At 18.7% G+C, this 12,256-nt stretch overlaps 1 protein-coding gene across 1 annotated transcript; it reads right to left on the bottom strand.

Annotated features, from left to right (window-relative positions):
• Positions 1 to 8,358: 8,358 nt before the first annotated feature.
• LOC128964032 (uncharacterized protein DDB_G0281025-like) lies at positions 8,359 to 9,198 on the bottom strand. The gene has a single exon (XM_054310591.1). It carries the CDS (start codon positions 9,196 to 9,198, stop codon positions 8,359 to 8,361), a length of 840 nt encoding a protein of 279 aa, XP_054166566.1.
• Positions 9,199 to 12,256: the final 3,058 nt, after the last annotated feature.

Consider the following 12,256-nt stretch of genomic DNA (forward strand, 5'->3'; position numbering starts at 1 on the left):
TTAACTATTGATAACAATTTCTAAAAATAAATACTTTACACATAAAAAACAAAATATATTATTTATACTAATTATAAAATTAAAATAATAAATGAGAGGATCGTACAGTTTAATTAGGTTTTGAAGATCAATATTTTTATGTATAGTTTATAAATATTTAAACATATATTAAATATAATAAAATAAACAGATATTAAAAAGTTTATTATAATATACTTGAATATTATATAAAAATTTAACATAACATTTTAGTAGTTGTCTTGTGATGACATTTTTAAAAAATTAAAAATACATTCAAAAAATGCTCAATTTATAGCTAATCGACTTAATATTATGTCACATAAATTATATTATTAAATGATTTACTTACAATTTTCATCAATTAATTTACTTAAACTATTATAATATACGGTATATAAAAAACAAAATACTTTTGAAAACAAGTCTTATGAAAATAATATTCATTAGAAAAATTTAGAAAACATAAGTTGTATATTAATTAATTTGTTTTTATTAGAGTTCACTAATTAATTTTTTATTAATAGAATTTTATATAAAGTATAATAAAAGTAAAATATATCAATAGATAATTATAAGTATTAATCAATTTTAATTAATAATTATAAGTATTCATTATTTTTAATTGCATTCTTTTAGCTTAATTTAAATGATTGTAAAACAAATAAATATTTTACATTACATTAAAATAATTTATAGAAACAATATAAATACATTATTGCAGACATTTTAAGGATAAAATATGTTTTACATTAGAGCTTAAATGACTCAAACCTAATCTGTTTAACCAAATACTAAGTTTTTTCAAAACAATAAATTTATTTATGCTAATATTGTCATTTCATATATCATAATATATATATAATATATATATATTATCTAATATTATAGTATAATGTATATTAGTATGCCGTCAGTAATATAGAACTTTTTTTTAATAAATTATTTGAAGATTATTTTTAGTTTTATATCTAAAAGTAGTATTATTTTATTTAAATATATATGCTTTTTATGTTTTGGTTAAACTAACAAAAATGCAATTCCTTACGGCTATAACATAATGTATTTACTTTACATCATTTTAAACAATATATAAAATTATTACTAATTTTAAATATCAAAAGTAAAATATTTCAAGTTTATTAAAAATGTAAAAACAATGATATCATATACAATACTAATTTTCAAAAGTGTACATTAGAGTAGTATAGTATATTAAATTTTAGATAAATTAATCTCAAATGAGATATTTAAAATAAAACATTATATACAAGTTGTAGTAATAATATCATATTATTTGTATTTATATCGCTAACATCAAAATCCTTGTTAATATTAAAGTAGAAATTATTATTTCTTTAATTATAATAATAATATTCTCTTATWATACATAAAATATAATTATATTGAAATTTTTAATAATATCCTTTTTATGTGTAAATATATTAAAAAAATAATAAAATAATAAAATAAACCATTTGACATTTAACTTTAATTAGAAATCTTAATTTATATAATAACTATTTCTCTAAGCGTTTCTTAAAAAATCGTATAAATAAAAATTCAAGTCCAMAAAACAATATTTAAATTAAATTCACACAAAATATAACTAAAATAATAATAATAATATATTGAAATAAAATAAACGATAATACAGTAATTGAAAAGCAAATAAATGATAAAAAAATAAGCGATTCTTAATAAATGAATGAATTGTTGTGTCGGAAGAGATTGTATTCTCATTAAAGGCATACAAATGTAAGTTATTGTAGATCTCTCTCTCTCTCTCCCCATCTCTCTATCTCTTTCTTTCACTCACTCACTCACTCACTCACTCACTCACTCACTCACTCACTCACTCACTCACTCACTCACTCACTCACTCACTCACTCACTCACTCACTCACTCACTCACTCACTCACTCACTCACTCACTCACTCACTCACTCACTCACTCACTCACTCACTCACTCACTCACTCACTCACTCACTCACTCACTCACTCACTCACTCACTCACTCACTCACTCACTCACTCACTCACTCACTCACTCACTCACTCACTCACTCACTCACTCACTCACTCACTCACTCACTCACTCACTCACTCACTCACTCACTCACTCACTCACTCACTATTTTATTGAAAGTGTGAGTCTACTATACATTTTCTTCAATAGTCTATTTTAAGCATACAATTAGTGTTGGCAAAAGAAAAATTGAAAAATAATAGAGAAATGTTTATAAAGTTTCTAAAAGAAATTTCTGTTTATGAGATCTACTKTCTATTAATTTAGTTCTCTTGACATTATTATATTAATAGTTATAYTGTAATACATTATGATTACAAGTAATAATTAAATATTACTGTTATTAGTATTTTAATTAATAATTAAAGTAAACAGTTTATCTTTTTTAATTATATTAAACTAAAAATTTAATTAAATCATTAATAAGATTTTACAAAACTATAATTCTATTATTATAATTATGTTATATATAGGGATCCCATTTGTATAATATATATGTATTGTTTCATTAATAATATTACATTAGCTATAGATATGGGAATCCAATATTACAATAATAAAGCAAAATTTCTATAGAAATTTACTATAAATTTTCTCTTTGTCTATCTATACATACAATGCATTATAACATTAAGAATCAGTTGAGAAATCAAATCTAAACGTTAAATCATATAAAATGCAGTTATTATTCGGTCGACTATTTCTTAACAATTTATATATAAAATTTGTGTGAGAATTGAGTTATAATAGAAAAAATAGTTGAATTTAATATCTAATCAATACTTTTTCATGACATTAATTTCATTTGCAATTGAATTAATCTCAAATAATTCACATCTATACAAGTCATATACAGTGTTTTATTACTTTGATTAATACAGTTAAGAAAAGTTCATTTAGAAATTTAATTAAAATTTTATTTTTAAGATTCATTTTAAAAAATGAAATTACTTTTTTTTATTTAATTCATAAAACTAGATAATTAAGTAGAAGTTAAAATATTTATCCATTAATATTATACGATAAATATAATAATATATTATGYTTAATATGTAATTTTTCTAATATTTGAAAAACTTATATGATATTGTATTTCAAAACTTCGTTTCAATATAAATATCATTTAAATTTATATTAAAGTAAAAATGTATTTTTATATATATAATATATTAATATATGAAATTTAAAACCTTGATTTTAAATTAATTTTTAGTTTAAAAATTTATAATATAATTTATTTTTAATTTTCAAATATGTAAACAATTTTTATGTTTTTAAGTCTTTTTTCAAATTTACAGTTTAGGCATAAAATTTCAGTTTTGTATAAACAGTTTGAGTAAAACATGTGTAAACTATTTGTTAATATAAAATTTTATATTAAAAATTTTTAAATTATTATTTGCATGAATTCACAAACAAAAGATTATTTAATGAGAAAATATTAAAACAATTTTATATTTGACACAACAAACTACATAATATGTGTAAAAATTAGATACATTGACATATTCAACAAAAATAACAAAATGATATAATTAATTATGTTTATGTATTATGTAAAAATAAATTATAAAAATTATTCATTTATTGTACTTCAATAATGCATATCATATTACATTAAATATYAAATAAATTAAATCCTTTATTATTATATTTTTAAAAATGTAAAATTATATAATTATATAAAAATATATAATTATTATATATAMAAATATATAATTCTATAAAAATATAAAATTSTATAAAAAAATTWTTATATAAATATTAGAATGTATTAATTGTAATTATTTATTAATAAAAAATATATTTAATGTGTAACTAAATTAAAACAATTTCAATAGTTTTAATATAATATTAAATAGCATAWAATATAATATATATAATATATAATATATTTTATTAGTATTTATACACAAAATTGTTTCTTCTGTTAAAATAATTTTGAAAATATTGTTACAATTATGCCATCTGTTAGACAATATTTAAAATGTTATAATAATTTTTTTATTTTATTATAATGTTTTACATAAAAATTAAAAATTAATGTATTTTAATATTAATATTAATATTTTTTATTTTATAATTTTTTATGCTATTTTTAAAAATAAATATAAATAAATCTTATTAAGYTATCAATTTCATTTGTGAATTACTTATTTTATTGTAATATAAAACTCTAATTTTAAAGTAAAAATTAATAAATATTTAAAGTTGTTTATAAATTTATGTATTAATATATTTTGATTAATTATTAATGTTAATTATAATTTTTATTAACTTGTTAACATTTAATTATTATTTTTAAAATTTTAATTAAGTCATAATCAACATAAGATAAATTTATAATTATCAATTCAATTTAAAAATTAAATGTATTTTAACATTTTTAATAATTTATATATTAGTAACTTACTGTATATATTTTTACTACAAACTWTTCCTAAATTTAATAAAAAAATAAATTGATTGATATTAGATTACAAAATTTATATACAAAAAATCAAATATTTCTTAAATTTTTTAGTAATATTATACATCGCCCACACATTTAAATAAATTAGTAATTCAAATAATAAATAATGAAATTTTACCTAATTTTATCAAATTATTGCAAAACATTTAAAAACATAAATCAAATTATTTAAAGTTTTAAAACATTTATTAAAAATCATCACGTTTATATAATTAAATATACATATACTGTATATTGAATTTACTAAAACAAATATAAAATTATCTTATAACAAAAAAATCGCTTGATAATTCAATCAAAATCAATAAACAAGATAATTGTATAATAATTAATATTAAATATAATAATCAAAATAAATAAATATATAACTATTAAGTTTTTTCCTAAATATATCATTTAATTWTGTGATATTATTCTTATTAATTATAAATATTTACTGTATTAGTATATTATAAACATTAAAATGCATGTATGCTTAGTTAGTTGAGTATAAAAACGTAATAATTTATAAAAATATTATAATTATTAATGGTTTATATAATTTATAATTATTATCAATCAAATTATACTTAAATTAGTGCAGAATTAAATTAAATAGTTTTATTATATTTTTGATTACATAATAATAATTAAATTATAGAACATATTTTATTACTTATTTTTGGCATTAATTATATTTATATTTTTCAAAAGTTAATTCAGAAAAGATCTTTTGGACAAATAATTATAATTATTGGTATTGATTAAGCTTTAAATAAATTATAATAATTTTTCCAACAAATAATTCATATAAACAAAAATCATATGAATTTATTCTAATAAGAAGTCAAATATTGTTTTTTTTATTTATTTTCTTTTATAATAAATGCAAATATTTATTAAATAAGATAAATAAAATGCATAATAATTAAATCAATATTATTCATTTTAATTTAAAAATAATAAAAATTTACTGAATTAAAATTTTATTTAGTATTAMTAGATTTATACTTATAATTTATTTTATTTATTGATATTTACTTTTATATAATATATGATGAAAAAACCAAAATTTAAAAAATAATAATAATCTGTTCATTTTGTATAAATCTATTTCAATAATATATACAATTTGTTTCAATATATATTTTTGAAAATTAATTTTTAAAAAATTGATAGTAAGTTAGTGAGTCAGTTAAAGAGAGAAAGAGAGAGAGAGAGAGAGAGATATGAAAGAGATTAATGGATCTATTGTTTAAATATATAGTTTGTCTAAATTCATTGATTCACTCATTTCATGCTTTACTTATTCTCTAAGACTTTAATAATGATTATTATATCCGACTTTTTCTTCARTAATGATATAACTCTATGGATCTGACACTCAATGATATCATCACTTTATTTCATGACATAAATTATATTTTAAATATGATTTTATGACTCCTTTAATGTACTCAAAATAGTTTTTTTATTTAATTTGAAAATATAGTATAAATATTTTTTTAAATAATAGTATAATATATTTTCTTATATCTTCTGTAATTATTTAATTATAATAACAGTTTAAATGACACATTACAGTAGTATTTAAATAAAGCATCAAATAATTAAATAATTTAGTTTAAATTTTAAGCTATTAATATTCATTAAACATTTCATTAATAATAAATTTTTATCAATTAACTTAAATTAGAAATAATCAAATAATTAATTTTAATTATTATAACTAACCAGTTGAGAATGCTAGAAAGCATTTCCACACGAATTCCTAATCATAATTAAAAATTAAATTCAGTATGATAAAATAAAATCAACTATAGTTATGTAGGGTATCAAACGATTTAGTATGACAAAATAAACAACTATAGTCATGTGGGGTATCAAATGATTCAGTATTACAAAATAAACTACTATTTTCCTAAAAAATAAACTTAAAAACGAAAAAAATAAAAAATCATTAAAAAAAATTCAAAAAAAAAAATTCAAAAAAAATTCAAAATTTTTTTAATTAATTTTTGGACACCATTTTCTTCAATTTCCTAAAAAATAAACTTAAATATAGAAAAAAAACAAAAAAAATTCAAAAAAAATTTGTAGCGGATAGTGGATTCGAACCTATGTCCTCGTGGGACAGACAGACCGACAGACAGACAGACTTATAGAATGCATATACGTATTCCTTTCAGGAATTCGTGAAAATGATATATATATTCTGTAATGTTATAATTTTATAAATTTTATTTCTAATCATAATTATTAATCATAAGTCAATTTTTCAAATATATTTGTCAATTATGAATTATATTTAGATTTATAATACAGTTTATAACATCTTATAAAATATATTATTATTGTTTTAATAAAATTATACAATTATTATACAATAGTTTCAATATAAATGCTGTATTTATCTAACAATTTGACATAGCTTATTATTGCTATTGTAAAAATAATAGTGTATATTATGATATTTAACAAGTTCATATAATAAACCTAAACAGTCAGCAATTTGATATCATATAATACTTAATGTGATGTGAATACAGCATTACATTAAGTTAAACAACAAAAAACACAATATGTCTTACATTATCGATAAGTCTATTGTGTATTTTAGACACGTTGTGGGAAACCAATTGGTGGTCTAAAAATATTATAGACTCAACAAAAATTTGACGCAAATTTTAAGTTTTACACAAAATATATCACTGATTAAATATATTGTATCTCTATTTATATTAATTAGCAAAAAAATAAATGTTTAGTGCATACAACCAATAAAATTACAAAATAGCAATTACTATATACTGTATTATATACTACTGTTTATAAATTATATAATATACTGTACTGTATATTCAAATAAGTATATGATATAACAATGTTTAGCTTAAGTTTTGTGTATATTTTATATAAAATCCAATGCAAACAATTACTAGCAATAGATTTATTTAATCAGCGTTTCCATGGATTTTGAGAATTGTATAGCTTTTAAATGGCTTAAGTCATCCAACAAAACAATTATAGTAGAGATTAAAATTTGATTACTAAATCTTTATGAATAATTAACATTGATTAATTTTGTTTCAAAAATTATATTTTCAATTTATAAAAATCAAATATTTGCTAATCCAGATTATATAAATAATTTTATGCATTGATATTGACAATATACTATTAATATAATATAAACTATATATGATATACTCTATATTAATAGTAATAAATGTTTGAAAAATATTTGCAAAATAGTTCAATATTTTACTTTATTGTATATAACAGAATCTATCCAACAAATAAATATATAATTTTAAAATCATTTTTACAGATTACTATTATTGCTCAAGTTTTTTCTATACTCTAGTTATAACTTAATTTTTATTTTTAAAAAATAAAATGTTATATGTAATATGATATTTATTTTTATTGTCTATATGTTAGTTTTGATATATTTCATATAACATTTAAATATAAMTTACTATTGTATTTATTACAAAATTCTGTATTTAATATGTGTTTTTATTTTGAATAGTTTTTTTTAATTATTTTTTACAATACTGTAAATAATAAATTTATGATTATTCTTGTTTTGAAACAATTTTATTTTTCAAACTTGTTTTTCCCATAGAATAATAAAAATTATTTATATTGTAAATTATAGTTTAATAAATCAGTCGTATATATTATTTTTGATGACACTAATGGTAATTGTTGTCTATTAAAATGAAATGAGACGACTATTACTAAACTGTTAGATTATACTCTTTATAAGTACTGTATTAATAAAAATACATAAACACAGTTAAGGTAAGTGCTATCCAACTGAGTAGTAGTAGTAGTAGTAATAAGCCATAAGTCATACCTGATTGACGAGCGGTATGAGTGTTGCTTCTACTGACTTCACCTTAATATCAAGCAATAGATCAGTCAATGTAATCGACGGTAATGTCAGCTGATTGTTGGCACCAAATGACGAATATTTAGCGATTGGGAACCGAGAGCTCAGTGTCCACAATGGCAATGGACTGATTGATTTCGGCTGAGAAGTACTACTATTTGTAATAGTAGTGGTTGTAGTAGTATTAGTAGTAGTAATAGTAGTGTCACTTCCCGGTGCACTGTTTTTGGTGGCCTTTTGTCGACCCACACCGGGTTGTAATGAACTATAAGTCACAGTTGTTTGTTGAGCACCTGGCGATACTGTCGATGAAATGTTAGTCAACAATTTTTTAGTTTCGTTGTTATGATTAACGTTTGTCGATGTTTTTGGTAAGTTAACTATATTAGGAGTAATGTCGGAGCTTATAGAGGTTATTGTAGATTCCGGCGCCGTACTTATATTAACTGCACTTGTATTTGTTTTATTTACAGCTAACTGTCCCTCTTTAGGCTTAATAGAGCTGATCGCACAGTTCGTTAGCACTGATGTCAAACATTGTTCAACTAATGGCTTAATACCAGATACAGAATATTCTTGATGTTTGTCCGAAGAAGCACTGGTAGCTAACACTATGGGTTCTCGTTGTTGTTGTTGTTGTTTTTCTGTTACTGTTTGACTGTTATTACATTTGTTAGCTTTTGAATTAATATCAAAATTATTATTAATGTTTTGCTTAGTAGTTACTGAAATATCTTTGATATATGGGTTGTTAATGTTTTCAATAGTAATAGTATTGCCGTCACTATTATTTGCCATTTAGCGCAATAATGTTTGTTATAAAATAAAATAATAGTTTTCTCAAACATTAAATGATTTTCACTTCAATTAATGGCGTGAAATGAAAAATTCATTTTAGTTATAAGTTTTATGTATTGTTTTTTTTGTGTTGAGTTTACTATTAAGTAATATATTTACTTTAATTACATAACAACAAAATACACCAATGAAAACATTTTATTTATTAAATGAGAAATAATATATCTAATAATATTAATATAATGTATGTTTATTTATTTAATTTTGTAATTATGTATTATTGACTTTAAATTTATGTAAATATAGAATAAATAAATAGATATATATATATATATATCAATATTATGTGATAAAATATTATTCTTATTTATATTAAATGTCAATATTTTGTATCAAAATTTTATTTTTATATATTATTTATAAATTTTCAATTTATATTAAATATTGTGTTACATAAATTCAATATATTACTAATAGTAGTACAAGTARTAAATAACGTATTTTTTAAACGATTTTTTAGGAGATTTATGAAARYAAATGTCATTTATTTTCAGAGAATATTACTAAATATATTATAAAATTTAGATCGAATTTTTATATATGTTTTTTATAAWAATGATATTGTATTTAGTTTTAAAACAACAAACATTTGTAATTATTTTTGTTTAAACGATAAAAAAAKATTTGTAATAAACTATTTCAATGTATTATTATTATTATCACTTTAGTTCATCAATTGTTATGGTATAACATTTTAACGTTTTATAACAATTTTAAAAAATATTAATTAACATTTATCTATTGATTAATATTCTAATATTATATTTTGTAGATTTCATTATATATTTGCTTGAAATAGTCATAAATTAAACTATATATTATAATAACTGTTGTTTCAAATATATCGTATAATATAATATTTTCCAATTATTCCATTGATTTATATTTGTATTAATAATTTCCTTAAAAATAGAAATATAAAATATTAATATACATATTGAGTAATAAATTTTATTTTAATAYTACTAAAATARTTTAAGTATAATTATTTTTAAAGATATTTTACATGAATACATGAAAATTTGTATTATAAAATAAAATAATATAATAAGATCATATTTATTTATAATATTATTTTTMTMTAAGATTTAAAGTTATTTCAAACAAATATTAATAGATTATACAGTATATTATTAAATAAATATTTGAAATTATAAGAAAATGTTAAGAAATCTAATGTTATTAAAGTTATTAAATTATTATTTATTATAGAAATCATTTAAAATTAAGTCAATAGTTAGTAGATTATAACTASTTTTTTGAGATTAGTTAGTCTAAAAATTTTATAAAAATTATTTAAGTGAAAAACTATTTGTGTCATAATAAAAAAATGTTTTAAATCAAACATTACAACAAAACATTATCAATTTTATTGGTATTATTAACACACTATAAATACAAGAATATATTATGAAAATTAATACCGCTTTTAAAAAAACGGAAATTTAATTTAATAAATATTTATATAAACGACAATAACTTATAAAATAAAATATTTATTATATATTTTATTTTAGTATTAAATTTCAATTATGTTTAAGATTGTTTTCTCTATATTTTATCAAAGAATTTACACATAAAACATAATATTATATCTCTATTATCGGTCGCACTCATAAGATCTAAACTCATTTGACACAAACTTATTTTACCCAAATCACTTGACCCAAACTTATATGACCCAAATCATTTGACCCAAATTTATATGACCCAAATCATTTGACCCAAACTTATTTGACCCAAATCACTTGACCCAAATCATTTGACACAAATCATTTGACCCAACTCATTTGACCCAAATCACTTGATCTAAATCATTTAACCCAAACTTATTTGACCCAAATATTTATTATTTTATTTTTTCAAACTATAATTATATATAAATAATATACAACTTAATAATTTTATCTAATTAATTATATAAATAAAATAATAATCTATTTAATCTATAAAATAATTTAAAACTTAATAATATTTATTTATTACATATTTATTTATTTTTAAATAAAAAAAACCAGAAATATTCCAAATTATTAAGTTTGTATTATTTATATATAATTATATAGTTTGAATAATAATATAATAAATATTTGGGTTAAATAAGTTTGGGTCAAATGATTTGGGTAAAGTGATTTGGGTCAAATGAGTTGGGTCAAATGAGTTGGGTCAAGTGATTTGGGTCAAGTGATTTGGGTCAAATAAGTTTGGGTCAAATGAGTTGGGTCAAATGAGTTTGAGTCAAATGAGTTGGGTCAAGTAAGCTTGGGTCAAATGAGTTTAGATCTTATGAACTAGACCCCTCTATTATTACTAAAGATAAAAAAGTTAGGAATTCATATATGTCAAAATTTATTATCTAATCTAGATATACAAAATATACAGTATATTTATTATATATAAAAATTAAAAAACCAACTAGAATTATTTTATTTTAAATATATAAATTTATATTATTTATAAAACTAATTTACTTTATTTTTAGAAAATGTATTGATTGTATTATAAATATACAATGGGTCTGTTAAATATTTCTTGAATAACTATTATATTATTATACAAATAATATTAATGGGAAGTTTAATTTATTTGTCAATTTTTTGTAAAAGATATAATTTAACATTAAATAAAATACAAAATATTTTCAATAATATAAACTAAAATTTGTCAACTCTAATCATTACTTTTTCTTATTGTGTTATATTTTTAAAAATATTTTTGTTGTCAGTGTTTTATAAGATAGTCCACAAAAAATAAATATAAAACCTTTTATAATATTATTGGTATTATTTATTTTATATATATATTTTTGGATTGATTTTATATATAAAAAATAAAATAATAAAAATTTATAAGTTTAACTTTATGTAATGTTTATCTTATATGTCATATACACACAAAAATCATTAAAGCGTCAAAATATTTTCAAAGACATTATTTATGACAATTACAAACATATGAACTATAAAGTGTTAAATGTTTTTATTTTTGTTTATGATAT

The sequence above is a fragment of the Oppia nitens genome, unplaced genomic scaffold (genome assembly GCF_028296485.1).
Source record: "Oppia nitens isolate AA-2021 unplaced genomic scaffold, nextdenovo-longstitch-racon4-pilon3 scaffold8_pilon_pilon_pilon, whole genome shotgun sequence".
Taxonomy (NCBI): domain Eukaryota; kingdom Metazoa; phylum Arthropoda; class Arachnida; order Sarcoptiformes; family Oppiidae; genus Oppia; species Oppia nitens.